Source organism: Sus scrofa, chromosome 2 (assembly GCF_054392235.1).
Source record: "Sus scrofa isolate SSC_HxYL_T2T_F1_AM1 chromosome 2, Sscrofa_HxYL_maternal_Yorkshire_Landrace_v2.0, whole genome shotgun sequence".
NCBI lineage: Eukaryota > Metazoa > Chordata > Mammalia > Artiodactyla > Suidae > Sus > Sus scrofa.
Genome location: NC_139384.1, coordinates 9,602,463 through 9,624,949, shown reverse-complemented (window position 1 = coordinate 9,624,949; position 22,487 = coordinate 9,602,463). Strand labels below are relative to the sequence as shown.

Below are 22,487 nucleotides of genomic sequence, written 5' to 3'. Positions count from 1 at the left end.
CACCTAAGCCCGTGGCAGATGCCAGCTCCATGACCCAGAGCAGAGGGGAACTCGGAAAGCCACCCCTCACAACACCCCCAGCGCCCTTGCCCTAATGGCCCAAGGACGTGAACTCCGGCTCCACAATTCTTGCCAATTCAATACTCCATAACATATCTGGGTTTGTTTTTATATAAAAATAACATCTTCCCCTATTTTTTTTGCTCTAGGAAAACATGCCATGCTCACCACGTGGCTGTATACACCACCCCCCTAGCTCTGGGCCTCTTGGGTTGAGGGCGCTGGCCTTAGGGCTGTGGAGCAGACAGGGGAGGGCGTGCCGGGGTGTGTGTGGGGGGGTGCAGCTGGGGAGCATCCGGGCGGCTTGGTGGCTGCCAGGGTCCTGGGTGCTGCCTTCACTGGTGGAGGTAGGCTTCCAGCCACACGTTGCCAGACTTCTTCAGGGACCTGGGTGGAGAAGGTGTAGCAAGATATTAACCCCTTCCCTAGGATGCCAAGGGGGAGTAGAAATATTCTCAATCTCCTGGGGCAGGCAGCTGGGTGGGGCGGGAATTGGAGGACGGGAGAGAAGGCTACCCTCTCATTAACTGGAGTGGAATCTAGACCTTGGGTTGGGGGAGGGGGACAGCCAAGGCCAAGTCCTGGCAGGAGCCTGGGTGGGCCGGTCCCTCCTTCACCCAGCTCTCTCTGTTACTTCCCTCTGCTGGGCTAGGTAACCCTGTGCCCAGGGTTCTAAAGGGGCCGGGCCAATTGGCAGGGGCTCCGAGGATTGGGCTCAGAGGGGCCATGAAGGAGAAGCGGGAGTTCAAACACCTGTTTAGAAGGAAGGGCACCCAAATTAAGGGAATGGCATGTGCTAAGGCACAGAGGTGGAAGCGCCCTGGCTGGGAATCTGGCCTCTGTTCCCCACAGTCAAGGCTACGACCAGGGCCGAGCTGGATGGCTGCAGGAGCCCCGCTCTGCTCTTTCTGCCCCCCTCAGTGCATCCCCACGGTCACAGCATCCTTTCAGAATCACAGTCCTATGTGCCCCTCCTCTGCTCTGTGGCTTTCCCACACACGAGCACACTCCTGCCTCAGGGCCTTTGCACGGCTGTTCCCCCACTCCCACCACATGTCTCCCCCACTTCTTTCTCCAGATGTCTCCAAGGCCAACCCTCTCCCCTCTTCCCTGTCTCTGCTCACACATTGCCTTCTTTCTTTTTTTACTTTTTTTCTTTTTTTTCTGCTTTTTAGGGCCACACCCATGGCATATGGAGGTTCCCAGGCTAGGAGTCGAATCAGAGCTGTAGCCACTGGCCTCCACCACAGCCACAGCAATGCGGGATCCAAGCCGTGTCTGCGACCTACACCACAGCTCACAGCAACGCAGGATCCCTAACCCACTGAGCGAGGCCAGGGATCGAACCTGCAACCTCATGGTTCCCAGTCGGATTCCTTAACCACTGCGCCACGACGGGAACTCCTCTTTTACTTTGTACCATGGCACCTGCGGCACATGGAAGTTCCCCAGGCCAGGGGTCGAGTCAGAAGCCTATGCTGCAGCCACCACGGGAACACCACACACTCACTGCCTTCTTACCACCGACCCTGCCACCCCATGAAACACTGCACCCCTGCCTGGCACTCCCCGTCCCCTCTCCTGCCCCCACCCTTAGGTTTTGTGGTTTGGTTCAGCTTTATTTTGCCAAAGCACTTCCCTTCTCACATTTCCTGTACTTTATGTATTTTAACTGTTTGTTTTGTTTCCCACGCTAAGATGTCAGTTGCAGGAAGCGAGGAATCTCGGGCTGTTTTGCTCACTGATGTCTCGGTAGCACCAGGGCCAGGGCCGGAGCCTACGGTAGGTGCTCCCTAAACCCTGGTGGTGTGAGTCAACGGAGGGAGGCCACAGGCTGTGGGTGGAAAGGCTGCTGAGAAAGGCTTTGCACGCCAGGTGGGGGCTGGCTGGGCGATGGTAGCCAGGGCCCCCAGGGGAGCCCCTGTGAGCTGGGGTGGGGGGCTTACCTAATGATGTCCACCAGGGCGGTGAGGAAGGGCTTCACCTCGTAGCTGAGGCCGTGCTTGGCACACAACGCCTTGACCAGCGGGGCCACCCTGCGGTAGTTGTGCCTTGGCATCGTGGGGAAGAGGCTGGGAGGAGAGAGCGTGTGCTGGCAGCCTGGCCAGGCCACCACCCCTCCCGGAGCCTCCAGGAAGTTCAGGGCTCAGGTCTTGGCCTCCCTGGGGGACGACTGGACAGAGGGGGTCAGGCCTCACCCCCCACCCCCACCCCCAGGGGCCCCCAGGGCCTGGGCTCACTGGTGCTCGATCTGGAAGTTGAGGTGTCCGCTGAACCAGTCGATGAAGAGGGAGGGCTCCACGTTGCAGGTGGCTGCCAACTGCCAGGAGTGCGCGGGACACAGGTGAGGGGGGCTGGCCCGGAGCCCTGGCCCCACGGCAGCCCCATCAGGACGCCCCTCCCCCACCCCCGGGGATATGGGCCCCGCCCCCCTGCCGCCCACCTGGGAACTGGCCCAGTCCCGGTGCTTTTCGTGGCCGATCTCCTTGGGGATGTGGTTCATCTGTGTGATCCACACGAACCAGTGGCTCTCCAGGACCCTGGGAGGGGAGTCAGGCACTGCCCTGCGGCCACTGAGGGCCTCAGCTTCCTCGTCTGTATGATGGGATGGCAGCAAGCCCTTCCCCCCCCCCCCCCCCCCCCCGGTGTTTAAGGCGGCAGGGTGGGGCAGGGTCTGCTGCAGGGCAGCCCTCCTCGTGAGGGTGGGCACCTGTGGGGGCCGCTTGTGGGCCACGCCACGTCCCCGAGACCTGCCAAGCCCGGGATCCCAGCACTCAGCCACCCAGGGAGGCAGTACTGCCACAGCCCCCATTCTACCGATGAGGACGTGCAGGGCTGTGGTCAGGGTCCCCGGCTGCCCGAGCCCTGCCCCTTCCTGCCGTGCCCAATGGGGCCATACCTGACAGCCACGAAGAGGAGCAGCGCCCCAGGAACGCCGTACAGGGGGATGTAGGATAAGAAGAAGCGGATGTAGAAGCTGGCAGCCCAGAGCAAGTCCTGCAGAGGAAGGGGGCAGGGCAGAGGCCGCGAGGCAGCCCAGAGAGGGCAGCTGGGGTCATCCACCCTGCTGCCTGATGTGTCTCTTCTGGGCCTGGGTTTCGCAGCCAGGTTAAGGGGACAGGGTCCTCGCCCTCCCGGCCTCGCAGGGCTGACAGTGGGAGGTGGAGGGGCGTGGGGTGGGGCACAGCCCTCTCGGGGGTGGAATGCCTGGCACAGTGGGCCCAGAGGATCCCCACTCCCAGGGAGGACACCCTCCCGTGAGAGACCCACACCAGGCTCTGTGCCCCTGCTACTCTCCCCTGCAACCACACACATGCACACAGGCACAGGCACACTCGCTCCCCCGCACACGTGTCACCACACCATCGCCCGCAGGCCTGTGGGGACCGGTGGCCGGGGGCTGCCCCCTGATGCCCCACCCTGTATGCCCAGGGGACCTGGGGGGCGCCCCACTCACCGTCCACTGCAGGCACACCAGCATGTATGCCAGATTTTCCACTTCGAAGTTCACCAGCGTGAGCAGAGGCGGGCCGACTGCAAGGAGGGGCGTGAAGGGGCTCAGGAACAGGGTGGGGGCGCGAACAGGTGGCTGGGCAGCGGGAGCCTGGGGAGTGGGGGCTCGTTCCTCCAGGAATGCCCGGTGGGAGTTGGTGCAGGTCCCATCCGGCTGGGACAATTGTGCATCACCCACAAGCCTGGTCCTCACGCCTTCCCTCAGTGTCTGAGCCTCTCCAGGCTGGTCCTTGGCAGGCAGGGGCCACCTTATCCACCCGCACCCGTTTTTTTTCTTTTCTTCTCTGGCCACTCCATGGCATATGGAATTTCTGGGCCATCAGCTGCAGCTGCAACCTATGCCAAAGCTGCGGCAAGGACGGATCCTGCCGGCTGGGGGTCAAACCTGCATCCCAGTACTTCAGCGACTCCGCCAATGCCATTGTGTCACAGCAGGAATTCCTACACCCCTACAGCAGGAATTCCTACACCCCTATCCTTTCATCTTCACCTTGTGGCTCCAGCAATTGCCTGAGGGCTCTGGATCACCCTGCTGTGAGGGTGGGAAGGAACTCCTGGGGCTTTTTGGATGTTTTAAAAACTTTTTTCTTTGTCGTCCCAGGGCCACACCCCTGGCATATGGAGGTTCCCAGGCTAGGGATGGAATCGGAGCTGCAGATGCTGGCCTACACCACAGCCACAACCATGCCAGATCCGAACCGTGTCTGCAGTCTACACCACAGCTCACAGCAATGCCAGATTCTCAACCTACTGAGCGAGGCCAGGGAACGAACCTGCATCCTCGTGGATATGAGTCACATTCATCTCCACTGAGCCACGGAGGGAAATCTGGCAGGAAGGAACTTGAAAGCTCTGGGCAAGGCTTGTCTGCCTTTGAGCCAGAAGGTACCCCGGGCAAAGGGGCAGGCTGGGGCAAAGGCCTGGCGGTGGGGGTTTGCTCAGGCTGCAGCGACCAGAGAGAGGCTGGGGGAGGCCTTGGCGCCATGCTGGGGGTGGCTGGAAGCCAGACCAGTGTCAGTGGCTGTGGCATGGACAGTGCCAGCCCAGGTATGGTCCCCCCGCCCCGGCCATGTCCCCTTCCCACTCCAGGAGAACAAGCAGACACTCACTCAGGAAGAAGTAGAGGTGCTGGTGGTTGTAGGGTAAGTATCTCCGCTTCTTCTGGCCGTACTGTGGGGACAGGTGGCCGCTGAGGAGGGCAGCTCTCTGGGCCTCCTCGTCCCAGGCAGGGTCAGGGGGTCGGCTGGGGCCGAGGAGCCAAGGCAACTCTAGGTTCCAGCAACTGGGAGGTGGGGAGGGGGTACCCGGGGGGGGGGCAGAAGCTCATCCTGGAGCTAGAGCAGAGGGCCTGGGCCACAGCGGGGGCTCGGGGGTCACCAGGTCCCCTCAGCTGCCCAGCCTGAGCGTGTCCCCCATGCACCTCGATGGATGACTCCCCCAGGAGGAAGACAGGTGCCACGGTCACGTCTGGGTCCTTGTGGAAGATGTTGGGCTTGGCGTGGTGCTGGAAGTGGCGGAAGTTCCACCAGTGGGCAGAGAAACCCTGCAGAGACAGGGGCTCTCAGGGGTGGGGCCAGGCTGGGTCCACCTCTCCAGATCCAGCGCGGGGACCCCGACTCAGCCCCGGGCTGCCCAGCCCCCAGCCCGCCCTCACCTTCAGCTGCCCCATCACGAACTGCTGGGCCAAGTGGTTCCACCAGGACTTCCTGAAGATGGAGATGTGGCCCAGGTCGTGTTGCAGACACCAGCTCTGGGCCTGGGGAGACGCAGGATCAGGGGCCTTGGCCGGGAGCCCCAACGAGCCCTCCCAGCTCGCAGGGCAACCCCACAGCTGATGTTCCACTCTAGACCCTAGGGGGCCAGCTTCCTCTTTTATGCAGCTTGGCCCACCGATACCGGCCTCATGGGGCCTCTGGCTGGCCATTCGTTTGTTCATTCATTCATCTATTCAGCAAATAGGTCCTGAGTGTCCGTGTGTGCCAGGCCCTGTGTCTGTTGGACAGTTTAGGTGGCTGCAAGAAGTGCTGGGGTCACCTGGGAGATGGCCAGGATGAAGGCGGCGAGGGTGCTGGGCACCCAGCCGGGGCCGAGGAGGTAGATGATAAGCCAGGCGAGGACCTCCATGGCCAGGATGTGGCCCAGCAGGAGAGCAAAGAAGACGGGGTCAGCCTCAAAGAGTTTCATGTCCTCAACTGCCTGGCGCAGGGCTCGGAAGTCCTCGACCAGCTGGGCCTGGCAGGGAAGAACGGCTGATCAGCCAAGGAAGCCGGGGAGGCGCCAGTTATCCCCAGAAGCAACACCACAACCCCCAGCTACTCCTCCCAGCCTCAGGCCCAAGGGGTGTGGCCAAAGAGAATGGAGGGACCACGGGCAGCACTCAGCCTGGGGCGTGAGCTGGGTTGCTGGCTGGCTGCAAAAGCTGCCCCCCAGCAAAAGGTGTGGGATGCATGAGAAGCAGGAAAAACCCTTAGAACTCAGTTCCTCCAAATCCTCATTGTAGGAGTTCTCTTGTGGGCACAGCGGGTTAAGGATCCAGCATTGGTCACTGCAGCAGCCTGGGTCGCTGCCATGATGTGGGTTCGATCCCTGGCCTGGGAACGTCCACATGCGGCAGGGACAGCCAAAAAAAACAAACCAAAAAACCCAGCTCATCACAGATGGGGGAGGGGGGGCGCTAAAAGCAAGGAGAAGGCTTGCCTGGGGTCCCCCAGCAAATGCTGGTGCAGGTGCTACAGCTCTGCCTATAACTGTGCCCAGGAAGAGACCGCAAACCCAGCCCTGGCCCCGGAGCCCCTAAGGATGATTCGGATGGAGCTGCTACTGGCCCCTCTCTGGGGGCTTAGCCTCCACCAGGGCCCTGCTCACATTCTGAGGTCCATCCTGGCTGGGCTCCTCCGGGGCCAGCTCTCCAATCAGCAGGGGCTGCAGGAACTTGCGCACAAAACTGAGGTCCTGGTGGAAGGCGTGGAAGGCATCCTGAAGGAGAACAGACAGTCAGGGGGACAGACAGACAGACAGACCGTTGCAGCCTGAAGCAGCAGGCAGAGCAGACAGGCAGTCTGGCTGTTCAGCTGTCACAGAAAGAGGACCACTCGGGTCAGCCTGGCCCACGAGTGTCGCCCTGCCCTGCAGCCCTTCCCCAAACCCGGCTGGGCGTTTTGTTCTGTTTCTATTTATTTTTATTAAAGCGTAGTTGATTTACAGTGTTGTGTCAATTTCTGCTGCAAAGCAACGCGACCCAGTCATATATATATATATTTTTTTTTCTCTTATTAATAAATCTTCCATCGTGTTCTACCGTAAGACACTGGATATATAGTTCCTTGCGCCATACGGTAAGACCTCACTGCTTATCCATTCTAAATGTAATCATTTGGGAGATTCCATCGTGGTGTGGCAGAAATGAATCCGACTAGGAGCCATGAGGTTTCGGGCTTGATCTCTGCCCTTGCTCAGTGGGTTAGGGATCTGGCGCTGCTGTGAGCTGTGGTGTAGGTCGCAGATGCGGCTCAGATCCCTTGTTGCTGTGGCTGTGGCGTAGGCTGGCAGCTGTAGCTCTGATTGGACCCCTAGTCTGAGAACTTCCATATGTCGTGGGCGAGGTCCTAAAAAAAAAAAGCAATAATTTGCACCTACAAATCCCAAACTCCCAGTCCATCACACTCCCTCCCCCACCCGCTCTTGGCAACCACTGGTTGGGCGTTTTAATATCTGGACTTACAGAAAGTTCTCCCTGGAAGACTCTGATTCCCTTAAATGAAAGCGTTTGACTTTTCCAAAAAAATCTCTGGAGAGCTTTCTGGAAATCGTACACCAGCTTTTATTTTCTTTTGCTATTTTAGGGCCTCACCCGCAGCATATGGAAGTTCCGGGGCTAGGGGTCAAACTGGAGATGCAGCTGCTGGCCTACGCCACAGCCACAGCCAACTCAGGATCTGAGCCACCTCTGTGACCCACACCAAACCTCACGGCAACACCGGATCCTTAACCCACTGAGCAAGGCCAGGGATCGAACCCACAACCTCACGGTTCCTAGTCGGGTTCATTACTGATGAGTCAGGACAGGAACGTCCATACACCAGTTTTCAGGACCGCAAGCAGTGGGTAAAGGGTGGGTGAGGAAACGTGTACCTGAGAACCCCTGGACCACCTGGAGAAAAAAAAATCAGTTGAGGACCCCACATCCTGATTTCTTGGGGGTTGTGCAAGGAAGATGCTCAAACAGTTAAAGTCTTTTTTTTTTTTCCTGTCGTTAGGGCTGCACCTGCAGCATATGGACGTTCCCAGGCTAGGGGTTGAATCAGAGCTATAGCCACCAGCCTACATCGCAGCCACAGCAACGCAGGATCCAAGCCATGTCTGTGACCTACACCACAGCTTATGGCAACGCTGAATCCTTTAACCCACGGAGCGAGGGAGGCCAGGGATTGAACCCGAGTCCTCATGGATACTAGTTGGGTTCGTTACCCCTGAACCGCAATGGGAACTTCTCATTTGATTTTAAAAGCAGAAGTGGAAAATAAAAGTTTTTTAAAAGTTAAATAAACAGTGTGTGGTTCTCTGTAGGAGGAGGGGGTGGGGTAGGGCACAAAGCAGAAGAAAGCCTTAGAGGGAGACCCCCGGAGAGATAAAGTGCTGGGGAAAGAGGCCCGAACGGGAAGTGACACTTCCCCTACCCGCTCAGCAGAGAATAAACCTGAATGTCACACCTGGGGCTCACTCCCGACGGAGCCCTGGTGTCACCGGCTCATTATCGTTCGCAGCTCTCTGGCTGCCTTTTATCTTTGCGCTTTCAGAGGCTCTCCTCCAGGGAGCCAGCCCCAGCCCGCAAGCAGCAAGCAGCTGGAAGCGAGGAAGCAGGGCCTGGGTGGTGGTGTCCCCCGTGGGGAAGTTGACGGCAGGCTGCTCAAGGAAACACCTTTGTATTTCCCATTGTCCTCTGGCTAATGAGTCCACCAGCCTCCACTGCCTTGGGGACAGAAGCACCTCGGCCCCCACTCCCACCCCACATTTAGCGGCCACATCTGCAGCATCCTCGCGAGGGCTCCCCTTTCCTGTTAGGGGTCCCCTTTCCTGTTGTCTGCTCTCTTACCTGCCCAGGGCAGTCTGAGGACCTGGGGATCCAGAGGGTCCAGCTTCTGGAATAATCTAAGGCCCCTGGAAAGGCCGACATGGGGGCCCTCCCTGGAGCTCGTAACAGGGGAAGGGGCTGTATAGGGACAGACCTCATTCTCTCCAGGGACAAACCCTGATGAGGGGGCAGCCCCGCTGCAGGGGTGGGGGGGTGGGGGGGGAGGGCTGGCCCCACAGGAAGCTGCCCCAGCCCTGCCCCAGTGGGGAGTGGGGGAGGGTGGCACTGGCAGAACTGCTAAAAGGGAAGTCTGCTCTTGGACTCAGCTGACCCCGCTCACCTGAACCTCCAGCGGGTCAGTTCTCCTGCCTGGAACTAGGCAAATCCAGGAGGCAAATCAAAGTAGCAAGACTCTAGGGTTTTTCTCCTTCTGGACTGTAAAACATGTTTTTTCTTCTTCTTAATTGTATTTAAAAAAAATTAATTTATCACAGGAGCTCCCATTGTGGCGCAGCGGGAACAAATCCCAGTAGGAAACATGAGGTTTCGGGTTCGATCCCTGGTCTTGCTCAGTGGGTTAAGGATCTGGCATTGCTGTGGCTCTGGCATAGGCCAACGGCTACAGCTCTGATTGGGCCCCTAGCCTGGGAACCTCCATATGCCGAGGGTGCAGCTCTAAAAAGACCAAAAAAAAAAAAAAAAAATTATTACAGTTGATTTGCAATGTTCTGTCAATTTCTGCTGTATTTCTTTTTTTTTTTGGCTTTTGTCCTTTTAGGGCCACACCTGCGGCATATGGAGGTTCCCAGGCTAGGGGTCTAATTGGAGCTGTAGCCGCCGGCCTACGCCAGAGCCACAGCCACAGCAATGCCAGATCGGAGCCATATCTGCGATCCACACCACAGCTCATGGCCACGCTGGATCCTTAACCCACTGAGTGAGGCCAGAGATTGAACCTGCGTCCTCTTGGATACTAGTCAGATTCAGTTCCACTGAGCCAGGCCGGGAACTCCCATTTTCACCATTTTGAAGTGTGGAGTTTAGGGGTATTAAGTGTATTCACATTATTGGTTAACCAGCACCAGCATCCGTCTCCACCACTACTCCATCTTCCCGAGCTGACACACTAGCTCCCCACTTCCACCGCCCCCAACTGGCAACCACTGGCCTGCTTTCTGTCTCTATGAAGTGACTTCTCCAGGGACTCACAGAAGAAGAATGGCACAGTATCTGCCCTTCTGTGACTAATTTGCAACTTAGCATAATGTCTTCAAGGTCAGCCATGTGTGGCAAGTGTCAGAATTTTCTTCCTTAAAAAGGCCAGATAAGCATTAGTTCGGATCCCCTCTCACTTCCCTTGAAACCCCGCTGGTGGCACACGGAGCCCACACGAGCACAGGAGCCTCTTCAAAGAGAGTGTGACACCAGAGGCACACACGCGTGGTGTAATGTCCTGTGCACATGCCTCCACGCATACAGACACTGCCACCGAGGCTGAGACACACTCAGGAGCCCAAGCACGGGCAGAGCCACCCAAACTCCCAGACACAGCCTGGCACGCACACAAAGGCACAGCACACAAAGGCACAGAGCCGATGAGTGTACTGTGGCTATGGTCCCTCCTCTCATCCTCTGTGTTTGTTCTAGGGCCACCCCAGTGCCCAGCAGCCCCCGGATGCTCCACGGCCATGCCTGGAGCTGCTGGAGCAGGTCTGCTGCCCTTTGTCCAGATGCCCCCAAGAGCAGCCTGTACATGCCCCGAGGGAGGGGACAGAGCCAGACCCACCAGAGGAATCTCCAGCCTGGCAGTGAGGAGGGGAGGTGTGAGCCCCCACCTCTACCCCAGGGCTGGATGGGGACATCTCAGAGCTTGTGGACCAGGCTCTGGCTGGTGGGAGGGCATGGGCAGGGTTGCTCAGAAAGCAGCTCAGGGAGTTCCCGCCGTGGCGCAGTGGAAACAAATCTGACTAGTAACTATGAGGTTGTGGGTTCAATTCCTGGCCAAGCTCAGTGGGTTGAGGATCCGGCGTTGCCGTGAGCTGTGGTGTAGGTTGCAGACATGGCTCGGATCTGGTGTTGTTGTGGCTGTGGTGTAGGATGACAGCTGTAGCTCCGATTCAATCCCTAGCCTGGGAACCTCCATAGGCCACAAGTGTTGCCCTAAAAAGCAAAAAAGAAAAAAGAAAGCAGCTCAGGCTCCCTGGGGCTCTCTGGGTGCTGCTGAGCCCAGACTTCTTGGGCTCTGAGAACCAACAAGGTGTGTCCAGGGCCTCAGACCAAACCTCAGCAAACAGTTTTTGTTTTTGTTTTTAATTTAATTTTTTTATTAGCTCCTAAAAAAAAAACCCTATAATTAAAAATTTGAGGAGTTTCTGTTATGGCTCAGTGGTAACGAACCCAACTAGTATCCTTGAAGATTCCATGAGGATGCAGGTTTGATCTCTGGCCCCACTCAGTGCGTTAAGGATCCAGCGTTGCCGTGGGCTATGCTATAGGTCGCAGATGTGGCTTGATCCCATGTTGCTGTGGCTGTGGCGGGTGTACACTGGCAGCTACAGATCCAATTCACCTCCTAGGCTGGAACTTCCATATGCCTCGGGTACAGCCCTGAAAAGAAAAAAAAAGAAAGAAAGAAAAGGGATTTGAGAAGAAGCATCATAACTTTAAAAAAGATAAAAGGCATTAGAAATAAATCCCCCAAAAGAAAATCAAAATTTCTCAAATCACATAGGATTTTTTTTCTTCTTTTTTTGGGTCTTTTTAGGACTGAACCCACGGCATATAGAAGCTCCCAGCCTAGGGGTCAAATTGGAGCTGCAGCCTCCAGCCTATGCCACAACCACAGTAATGCAAGATCTGAGCTGCATCTGCCACCTACACCACAGCTCACGGCCACACCGGATCCTTAACCCACTGAACAAGGCCAGGGATCGAACCTACATCCTCATGGATTCTAGTTGGGTGGTGTTGCTGTGGCTCTGGCATAGGCCTGCAGCAACAGCTCCAATTAGGCCCCCTAGCCTGGGAACCTCCATATATGCTACAGGTGCGGCTCTAAAAAGAAAAAAACTAAAACATGGAGTTCCCGTCGTGGCGCAGTGGTTAACGAATCCGACTAAGAACCATGAGGTTGCGGGTTCGATCCCTGGCCTTGCTCAGTGGGTTAAGGATCTGGCGTTGCCGTGAGCTGTGGTGTAGGTTGCAGACATGACCCGGATCCTGCGTTGCTGTGGCTCTGGTGTAGGCCAGTGGCTATGGCTTCAATCGACCCCTAGCCTGGGAACCTCCATATGCCGAGGAAGCGGCACAAGAAATGGCAAAAAGACAAAAAAAAAGAAAAGAAAAGAAAAAAAAAAGACTAAAACAATGGTATACATTTTGTCAAAGTAAATCCAACCCTGGAAGTTTTTTTTAAAGCATACTTGACTCACGACGTTGTGCCAATTTTTGCCGAACAGCAAAGTGACCCAGTCATACATGCATGTATATACACATTCTTTTTCTCATATTATGTTCCATCATGTTCAACCACAAGAGACTGGATCTAGTTCCCTGTGCTGTACAGCAGGACCTCACTGCTTATCCATTCTAAATATAATAGTTTGCATCTACTAACCCCAGGCTCCCGGTCCCTCCCACTCCCTCCCCTCTCCAGGCAAACAGCTTTTTCTGGACACTGGCTGAGGCCACGTGACCCTGTCTTCTTTGGGCCTCCGCTTAAGGATTCAGCAGCTGTGCAGAAGACTCAGAGAGGGTGAGCCACTTACCCAAGGTCACACAGCTCCATTTGATACAGGCTGGACCAGAACTTGGTCTGATTATCAAACTGCTTATGGCCATTCAGCCATAGCCCCAGGGGGGCCACTCCTGGTGGCGGTGGGGGTGGGGGGGCAGTCGGTTTCCTGGGTGGGGGAGGGGTTCCTCATCATGAGACTCGTCTTGGTGTTTCTGGGGCTGCACTGACCAAGTTTCGGGGTACCACAGGAGGCCCCACCCTCCCCCATCCCTGATGCACCTGGAAATATCCTCCCAGGGGCATGGGTGCAAACCTTGTGACTCGCCCCCATGAAGGTGGCCGTTGAGGCCTCTCATTAATTCTTGGAACAGAGTTGGGTGAAACTGCTGGAATTAGAAGCATCTCTAAACACAAGCTGTGGGTGGCAGGGACAGGCCCTGTTCACAATGGTGGCCTCGGAGCTCCACCCAGAGCAGGGGCAGGATGGCAGGTACAAATGAGGGGAAGGAACCAACGCTCCACAGCCCACGAGCCAGGGGTCTGAACCACTTTATGGGGGAGGGAACAGAGGCTCAGAGTGGCGGAGACACCTGCCCAGGTCAGAGTTTGTAGAGGCAGAGCTGGGATTCGAACCCAAGTCTATCTCCCGTGAGGCCCATGCCCTCCCCGGAGACAGCTCCCACCCAGGCGGCCTCAGTCCCTGGAAGCCTCAGAGTGGCTCCTGCCCTGCCCCCAGCCCTGCTTTGGGCTCTGGGTTGCTTCTGGTTAAGGGCAGCACTGGGCTGGGGCGGGGTGGGGGGTGGACACTCAGGAGCCAGCCTGCCGGGGATGGAATGGAATCTGAGCCGCCACTTATGAGACAAGCGGTGGAGCCACAGACAAGGTCGCACCGCAGCCCCCATTCTGTATTCTGTCATCGGTCAATCCAGAACCACAAATGCCCCTCTCCTGGGGCTGCAAGGTAGATGGAGTCAGCCCAGGTGGAGCACTTAGAGGGGGCCTGGCATCCAACGAGCTCCGCAGCCGAGCTCCCATCTGAGCCCCCACTGGCCTCCTGTGTCCTTCTCCTGGGTCCACCCAGAGATGCAGGCCCACGGGCGGGAGGCAGGAGGGTGAAGGTGCGTCCGGCCGGTCAGGTCCTGGCCAGCCTGAGGCTGGGAAACAGGAGGGGCTGGTAGCCTCCTTCTACCCCCAGAGATGAAGTGGGGTCTGGGAACACTTCTGGTCACTCCCCCAAAGAATCTGGAATGTTCCAGATCAGGAAAGAGGAAGGAATCAGGGCTGCTGGGGGTGCTCAAGGGGTCTGAGTCTGCTCCTTAAGCCCCAGCTGTGGAGGCCGCAAGGGGCTGTGGGGATGGGGGTGAGGGTACATGCCTCAGAGGACACGGCCAGGAATTTGTCCTTCCCTCCCTCTCCCAGGAGGGAAGATAAAGCAGGATCTCCCGCCCAGGGGTCAGATGCTTTTTTTTTTTTTTTTTTTTTTTGTCTTTCTTGGGCCGCTCCCGTAGCATATGGAGGTTCCCAGGCTAGGGGTGGAATCAGAGCTTCAGCTGCCGGCCTACACCAGAGCCACAGCAACGTGGAATCCGAGCCGCATCTGCGACCTACACCACAGCTCATGGCAATGCCGGATCCTTAACCCACTGAGCAAGGCCAGGGATCGAACCTGCAACCTCATGGTTCCTAGTCGGATTCATTAACCACTGAGCCACGATGGGAACTCCAGATGCTCTTTTCTGATCTCTCCCTGGTGCTGCTCCTCATGAGAGGCCAGCAGGGAGACACATCGATATCCCCATTTTATATATATATATGTGTGTGTGTGTGTGTGTGTGTGTGTGTGTGTATCCCCATTTTATTTCTATATATATCCCCATTTTATATATATATATATATATGTCTATCCCCATTTTATATATATATGTATCCCCATTTTATATATATACTTACATATTTTTATATATATAAGCAATATATGTATATTGCTTTTTTTAGGGCTACACCCGCAGTATATGGAGGTTCCCAGGCTCAGGGTCTAATCGGAGCTGCAGCTGCCCGCCTACACCACAGCCACAGCAACGCCAGATCCGAGCCACACCTGCGACCCACACCACAGCTCGAAGCAACGCCAGATCCTTAACCCACTGAGCGAGGCCAGGGATGGAACCCTCATCCTCATGGATACTAGTCGGGTTCATTACCGTTGAGCCACACGGGAACGCCCCCATTTTATGAATGAGGAGACTGAGGCCAAAGGGCACACAGATCTGAATGTGAGCATCCAAGCCCGCTGTGCTGCAGAGCCCAGGCGGATGCCCCCAGGAAGTGGTGCCCATCCTCCCAGCACCCCTGCCATTCCCCGTGACGAGCCAGGAGATGGGGTGGGAGTGGGTGCTCCTCCATCCAGTACCCTTGGCCTCATAGGTGTCACTGACCCAGCAGTGGCCCTCGGGCCCTGGGTCTTCTCTCCACCACGGAGCTCTGGCTCTTTCCTGCTGTCTCCTGAGAACCCCACAGGGCTTGGGCGCCCTTGGAAGGAAATGCGGGTGGTGCTTAGGCTGCAGGCCACCCCACCTCTGCTCCTGGAGTTCCTGCCCAGAGCCCCACATCCCAACGCCTCCCCCAGGGCACTGCACTCTCCCCCCCAGGGAGTCTGGTGGGCGGGGACATTGCAGAAAACACCCACAGAGCCCAGAGAGGTCGCACTTCATGGGGAGAGGCCATCAGGCGGCTTTCAAGGCAGCCAACATGGTAGGTGGCAGCAGTGTGGGCTCTGGAGCCAGGTCGTCTGCGTCCAAGCCCAGCCCCTCTCTGCGGCCCCACCCTCACTCCAGGGCCTCTCTGCCCAGGCCTGCCCCTCCCCTACTCCTACCCAGACACAAGCCACACGCTCCAAGTCCAGGGATGAAGGCCCTGTGCTTTGGGGGCTCCAGGAGGGCCCCCTTAACATCACCCAGATGCAGCCTGTCTCCTCACCTGCAAGATGGGCGAAGACTAGGACGGCCTCTTAACTTTGACGTCTGAAGCCCACCCTGAGCTAAATCCTAGTGGCTCCGCTGGTGTCCGAGCCCTCGGCACCAGCTTCTCTCTGCCCTGACCACACCCGCACTTCAGGGCCCAGGTAAATGGCCACCGCTTCCAAGCGGCCTCCCCAGGGGAGGACCAGTCCCCAGCATCTCTTCTTTTAGCCCTTCTGCCCTTCTCCCAGGAGGCTCAGCCTTATTCCCCGACCCTGTCCCCGGCATTTGGAATTTTTTTTTCTTTTTTGGCTGCCCTGCGGCATGTGGAAGTTCCCCAGCCAGGGATCGAACCTGCATTACCGCACTGACAATGCTGGATCCTTAACCTGCTGAACCACCAGGGATCCTTTTAAATGGAGATTCCCCTGGCTTCCCAGCTCTGCCCTCCATGCTCCCCTTAGAATGAAACCAAAGTCCTGCCTCCCTGCCACCCCTGCACCTCACTGCCCGCCTCTCTCCTCTCTCCTCCACTCCAGCCAGGCTGACAGCCTTGCTGCCCTCGAATGCATGGGGTACGGGACCCCCCCTCTGGGCCTTTGCTCCAGCTGGCCCCCCTCCACCAATCAACATCCCCCCCAGCAGATTTTTTTTTTAAAAAAGCATTTTTATTTTATTTTAATTTTTTTGCATTTTAGAGCTGCACCTGTGGCATATGATAGTTCCCAGGCTAGGAGTCAAATTGGAGCCTGTGCCAGGCTGCCTGCCACAGCCACGGCAACACGGGATCCCAGCCACATCGGCAACCTACACCACAGCTCACGCAATGCCAGATCCCTAACCCACTAAGCAAGGCCAGGGATCGAACCCACAACCTCATGGTTCCTAGTCGGATTTGTTTCCACTGCGCCACGAAGGGAACTCCCAGATTTTCCTTTCTTTCTTTTCTTTTTTTTTTTTTTTTTTTTAGGGCCACACCCACAGCATATGGAGATTCCCGGGCTGGGGGTCGAATCCAAGCTATAGCTGCCAGCCTACACCACAGCCACAGCAACGCCAGATCTGAGCCTTGTCTGCAACCTACACCACAGCTCACGGCAACGCCGGATCCTCAACCCACTGAGAGAGCCTAGGGATCGAACCCGCAACCTCATGGATACGAGTCAGATTCGTTTCCTCTGAGCCACGACGGGAATTCCTCTTAACAGATTTTCTTTCACTCACAGCTTGTATGTATCTTCACTCACATATCTGCTGATGGATTTAATGATCCAGTAGTTGAAAAATGAAGGAATGAAATAAACAGCCAAGTGACAGTGGAGCAGGCGTTTAAGAGCACGGGCTGTGGATTTTAATCTCAGACCCATCACTTAATTTCAAGTCCCTTAGCCTCTGAGTCGGTTTGCTCATCAGCAAAGTGGAAGTAGCAAGAACAGGGCCTGCCCCTTTGAGGAATCTTGAGGATTAAAAGAGAATCAAACACTGAATTTGGAGCCTGGCACGCAGTAGGTGCTTGGTGCCCTGCCTTGGTACACTCCTGACCTGTGGGGCTGGGCCCTGCTCCCCCGCTGGCTGGCTCCACTATTCTCAGGCCGCCTATGACTCTTAAGACAAACCTGGCCCAAGGCCCAGAGCATTCTCCCCAGGGTACCCAGCTTTGTATCCCAGGATGGCCACAAGCTGACATCATGGCACGGGAACTCTGGGAATTTCCTGGCAGGAAGGCTTCTGTAGCCTGAACAGAACAGCTGATGGGTGGCAGGGGCTGGTAAGACGTGGCTCCCCCACCCCCACCTGTGTTCCAGGCCCTGGACCTGGGGTGGACCAATCCATGTCCTGCCCTGTGTGCCCGCCACAGACAAAGACTGGGGTCCCCCACCCCACAGCCTCCTCACAGCCCCTTTGGCCTGAGCAGACCAGTTATTTCTGGCAACTCCAGTGCCCAGTGTTTGGGGCTTTGGGGAAGCTAAGAGATGGTCTGTAACAGGCATGAATGAACCAGACAAGATCAACCAGCAAAGAGCCAGCCTTTTTTTTTTTTTTTTTTTTTGGTCTTTTGTCTTTTCAGGGCTGTACCCGCCGCATATGGAGGTTCCCAGGCTAAGGGTCTAATCAGAGCTATTGATGCTGGCCACAGCCACAGCCACAGCAACTCCAGATCCGAGCCGCATCTTCGACCTACACCACAGCTCACGAGCATCGCCAGATCCTTAACCCACTGAGCGAGGTCAGGGATCAAACCCGCAGCCTCATAGTTCCTAGTCGGATCCGTTTCCACTGCGCCATGACGGGAACTCCTCTGGCCTTTTTTCAATCTCTGGCATACCATGGCTATCCACGGCACTCTACAGGCTGCAGGGCTCACCCACGCTTATCAGCTGGCAATATACATGGACCAGGGACAATGAGGCAGAGTTGAGAAGGCGCCTTTCGGCCCTCAGCTGGCTCTCTGTCGGGCCCAGCTGCCCTCACTTGACAGAGTGGGCTCAGAGTAGTGACAGGACTGTTTCAGTGTCACTCAGAGCCTCCGATGGCAGAGCCAGAACCTGGCCCCAGGGAGCAGACAGAGATTTTGAAATGAAATGGGAAAACAGACCATTACTGGTTACGAATCAATGAGGGCTTGAGGGCGAAAGGCATGATGGGGTTCGCCCACGGGAGGGCCCCCAGCACGGGCCTGGGCACCAAGCAGGAAAAAGCCGTGCCCTCCATCCATCTCCCCCTCGCCAGCCTCCACCCTGGCCTACGGATCAGAGGTTGAAAAAAGAACAAAGGCCAGAGCAGCTACCCCCAGGCTCCTGGAGGGGTGGCCGGGGCTCGGCCAGGCCGAGGAGGATGGGGCCTTGGAACCTTATGCCCCCTACACCCTGGCAGCAACGCACACATGTATAGCCACGCACGCAGATATGCTTAGCATCTGCCACCCGTACAGGCCCGAACATGGTCACCAGCCCACGGTCCGCTCCGACTGCCTGGGCCCTGAGCTCCACGTACAAGGCTTTCTCTGTCAGGATCTAGAGCTTCGGGAGGCTTCTGACCCCAACCTTTCAGGCGCCAACTCATGGCAGAAGGTCCTGGTACCAGGGACACGGACCCTCCTGGGATGGGACCCAATTTCTTTTGCTTCCTACAGTTCCACCCGTTAGGGATTCATCCCCTGGAATCTCGAAGACCTTCTTCTTGGTACCCAGTGGGACCGACCTAGGATTCTGGGTGGTCAAGGCCAGTGTATCCTGGCCCTGAGTCCTACTGTCTAGGTGGGGAACGGTGGGAAAAGGGGCTGATGAGGAGTCACGTCCTGAGAGCTGCTCTGCCAGATGTCCCCCTGGACAGGCCACATTCCTCCTTGACCATGACATGTCTAGACATGGCTGGAAAGGGGAAGTTGGGGTCTACAGGGGCCACCCTGTTCCTGGGATGACTGGGTCTTCCCAAAGAGGCCCACCCAGCCTGACTGGCAAAATTCTCCCACATGCAGCGGCCAGCCCAGGAGAGGTGAGTCACTGCCCCTGACGGCCATTTACAGCAGCTTTTGGGAAAGCCACAGACCTTGAGGCCCTGCCCAAGCTTTGCTGCCCAGCCTCTAGCCTCTGATGGCACATCCCTGCCAGCCTCCGGGGAACCCGCCCTACCTCTGGCATCCAGCAAGCATCCAGCATGAGGAACCTGGTCTGGGGGCACCCAGAACCGAGAGGAGGAACCTCAGAGCATCAGGGAAGACCCTCACCTGGGGCATCAAGCTCTTTCTGCCATGACACACCCACCTCCGAGAGCCCCTTCCTCCCACACAGATGTGCTCCAGCCCAGCCCTGGTCCACCGCCCGGCGTGCGGCTTCTCCATGCTGGGAAGTGGCCTCGTTACTCCCCATCAGGCCCCGGCTCGTCCATCCCACATCTGGGTCCCCGGCCGGGAGGTCAAAGGTCAGCGAGAGCAGGGGGGAATGCTAAGACCCCGCGGGTGGAGCAGGACACGGTGCCCACGACCAGGCCCCACCGAGCGCCAGACTCCGCCCCGCCCGCGGTGGGCGGCCTTACCGTGGCATCCTCCGCGCCGTGGTGACCGATGAGGCGGCTGCCCCCCGGATGCCGCTGTGCCCAGCGGCTGATGTCGTAGACGCGACGCTCGATGACCAGCCACTTGTCGCCCGGCAGGTTGTGCGGGCGGATCTGCTCCCAGCGGAAGGTGGGCAGCGGCGCCCCCAGCTGCGCGGGTCTCCCGCCGGGCTCCCCGACGCCGCCCATGGCTGCGTGCAAAAGTCCTGGCGATCCCGGGACCCCGCCGAGGCCCAAGCGAGACCCCGAGGGGAGCGAGGTCGCGTTCCGGGACTTCCTCCGCCGCCACCCGCTGCTCCGCGGCCCCGCCCTGCCGCTGCGGCCGCCGTACGAGCGTGCGCCTGCCCGGCTCTCCGCGGGCAACTTTTCCTGCCCTTATAACCGCGCTGACAGCGCTCGCCTCGCCCCCTCCCCGCGCCCCGGCCCCCGCCGCCGCCGCCGCCGCCGCCGCCGCCGGCCGCGCGCCTGCCCCAATCCCCGCGCAGCGACTCGACCCCCATTGGCTGCGCCGCGTTCCGGCGGGGCGGGCAGGGAGGGCGGCGTCGAGGCGGGCGCTCCCCGCCCGCGAGGCACCGCGGCCACCACGCCCCGGCCGGTGGGGGGCACGGTCCGCAACCCGGCTCGCGCCCGGCGGGGCGGGGCGGGGTCAGAAGGATGAAAAGCCCACGCCGCTGTGCCGGTGCCGGCCGCGCCCGCCCGCTGCGGGCCCAGAGTCTGCAAATGATGGGCGTGCCGCCGCGCCTCCGACAATGTTACATTCTGAGCGCACGGGGGAGGTGGGGACACTACCTCGGGGTGACCGTCACCAGCTCTCAGACCATGCGTCCCCAGCATCGGCACAGCGAGCTTGCCCCGTCGGGGCTGAGGTTACTGGCCTGACCGCCCCCACCCCCGGGGGAACTGTGTGGAGGTCGGTGGTCTTCCTGCGGTCAGGACTGCAGGGCTGAGGATGAGGCGGGGTGGCCCGTGGGGCGAAAGGGGAGCAGGGGCAGGGGAGTGGGGTGCCGCCGTTCACCAGATGACGATGCTGGGCTGGCTGGCTTGCTCCTGATAGTACCCTCCCCTATTTTGTCCTAAAATCCTTTTGAGAGTGTCGGTTGCTCCCCTACCCTTGTTTTTGAGACAAAGATACCTGTTCCTAAAAATTAAGAATTCACAGCCAACATGGAATGAAATCAGGCTATGGTTATGCTACAGGGCAGCAGGTGTCAAGCTGGATTGAACATCAGAATCAAGACTTTAGGGCCTGTGAGGACACAGACTACTAGGCTCACGCCCAGATGGCACTCAGCCAGCAGGTTTGCTTTGGGGGGCATGAAGAATGGCGTTTTGTTTTTGTTTTTGTTTTTTCCTGCACCCAGTGTCATGTGGAAGTTCCCAGGCCAGGGATAGTACTTGAGCCACGGCAGTGACAATGCCAGATCCTTTTGTCCCTAGGCCACCAGGGTACTCCAAGGATTGCATTCTGGCAAGTTCCCAGGTGATGCTGATGGGGTGAGGCGGATGTGCCGGCCTGGGGAACACACTTTGAGAAACCTAAGTATCGTTTTCTGATGTGCTAACATTTGTATCTTGGTTTAACAACGTGCAGGACATCATTGTCACTAACATTCATGGGACAGGTGGGCCGGGGACCAAAGAACTGAGGGGGGGCCTCTGGGTTCTCCTTGGTACCAGGAGTACCTGCATCCAATTGCCAGGACAACAAATAAGGCCTTGTCATCACAACTGTGGGCTTCCTGAGCCCCCTCCCTGAGCATGTGGGAGGGGGTAGAGGAGTGTGGCTGAGGTGACCACAGAGGCCCTGCCCTCACCCCATCTTCAGCAGCCCTCAGTGGTCAGCTGCTGACCTTTGACCCCTTCCCTGGGCCCTGGCCAGATCTCAGTTCACGGGAGATGGCGGGGAATTGGGGGGGTTAGAACCTCCACCTGCCCCAGCTGCCCCCAGAGAGATGAGGAAGATGAAGCCCCAACACCCCCACCCCCCCGGATCCCCTGGGAGGTAAAGCAAGGACAGGGCTCAGGAGCCGGCCACTGCCTCCAGCTCCTTCATCCCGACAGGCAGAGAGAGGTGGCTGAGCCCTCCTGCCACCTGGAGTTGAGTTGCTGTAAAACTGTCTCCCCAGAGCCCAACCAATAGCGCCTGCACGTCTCTGCCAGTCTCAGGGCCTTTCGGCGCTCCTTCGGCCTTCAAACCAGTGGGTCTGGCAACTTTCCTGGAGTCAGAGGCCCTGGGGAACTGGCAATTCCACTGGCTCCAAACCCCAATCAGGGCAGGGAGGCCTCTCAGGCTATTTGGATAGAGAGAGGTACCACTTGACATTCCTGAGCTGCCATGAGGCCACTGTCAGGGCCTTGGGTTTAGGCAGGGGGAGGGGGAGAGAGTATCTAAAAGGCAAGGGAGGGTCTGGCCAGTTGGAGCATTTGGGGGGGGGCAAGAGGTTTAAGGAGAGCCCCCAGCCTCTGCTGGCTTCCCCGCCCCCCTGAACTGCGACACAGGCCTCTCAGACACGTTGACGTTTCCACCCCCTTTGGTGCTGCCAGCCACTGTCCTGGAGCCAAATGATGCTGGTACAGGCCAGTGGGGCTTGGCTTAGTGGAGTGGGGGCAGCAGTGGCCCGGTCTGGCAAATCTCCGAAAAAGCTCTGGGCCTACCCAGAAAGAGCAATCACAAAGCCCAGATGGGGAGTTCCCACTGTGGCTCAGCGGTCACGAACCCGACTAGTATCCATGAGAATTCGGGTTTGATCCCTGGCCTTGCTCAGTGGGTTAAGGTTCCAGCATCGCTATGAGCTGAGGTGCAGGTCCTTGCAGACACAGCTCAGATCCCACATTGCTGTGGCTGTGGTGCAGGCTGGCAGCTGCAGCTCCGATTCGACGCCTAGCCTGGGAATCTCCATAGGCTGCAGGTACAGCCCTAAAAAACAAACAAACAAAAAACAAAGCCTGGGAGTTTCCCGTGATGGCTCAGTGGAAACAAATCTGACTAGTATTCATGAGGGTGAAGGTTCGATCCCTTGCCTCGCTCAGTGGGTTAAGGATCCGGCCTTGCCCCCATGGTATAGATCATAGATGTGGCTCAGATCCCACGTTGCTG

The 22,487-nt window shown here is 57.8% G+C and overlaps 1 protein-coding gene and 1 long non-coding RNA gene across 7 annotated transcripts; one reads left to right on the top strand and one right to left on the bottom strand.

Moving 5' to 3' along the window:
* Nucleotides 1-119: 119 nt before the first annotated feature.
* Nucleotides 120-19,867, bottom strand: FADS3 (fatty acid desaturase 3). Of its 5 annotated transcripts, XM_085009344.1 has the most exons (13): nucleotides 19,373-19,867; nucleotides 6,439-6,549; nucleotides 5,608-5,805; nucleotides 5,228-5,329; nucleotides 4,994-5,116; nucleotides 4,683-4,743; nucleotides 4,347-4,401; nucleotides 3,518-3,594; nucleotides 2,960-3,057; nucleotides 2,504-2,600; nucleotides 2,301-2,380; nucleotides 2,007-2,132; nucleotides 154-447 (listed from the first exon to the last, which is right to left on the bottom strand). In XM_085009344.1, exons 1-12 carry the CDS (start codon nucleotides 19,577-19,579, stop codon nucleotides 2,007-2,009), a joined length of 1,335 nt encoding a protein of 444 aa, XP_084865470.1. In that variant the 5' UTR covers nucleotides 19,580-19,867; the 3' UTR covers nucleotides 154-447.
* LOC110259247 (uncharacterized) lies at nucleotides 1,756-6,776 on the top strand. Of its 2 annotated transcripts, XR_014836926.1 has the most exons (4): nucleotides 1,756-1,842; nucleotides 2,278-2,404; nucleotides 4,175-4,715; nucleotides 5,015-6,776. It is a non-coding gene; the product is annotated as an uncharacterized LOC110259247 (long non-coding RNA). The 2 variants fall into 2 exon arrangements; XR_014836925.1 differs by lacking the exons at nucleotides 1,756-1,842; nucleotides 2,278-2,404 and having other exon boundaries at nucleotides 3,588-4,715.
* Nucleotides 19,868-22,487: the final 2,620 nt, after the last annotated feature.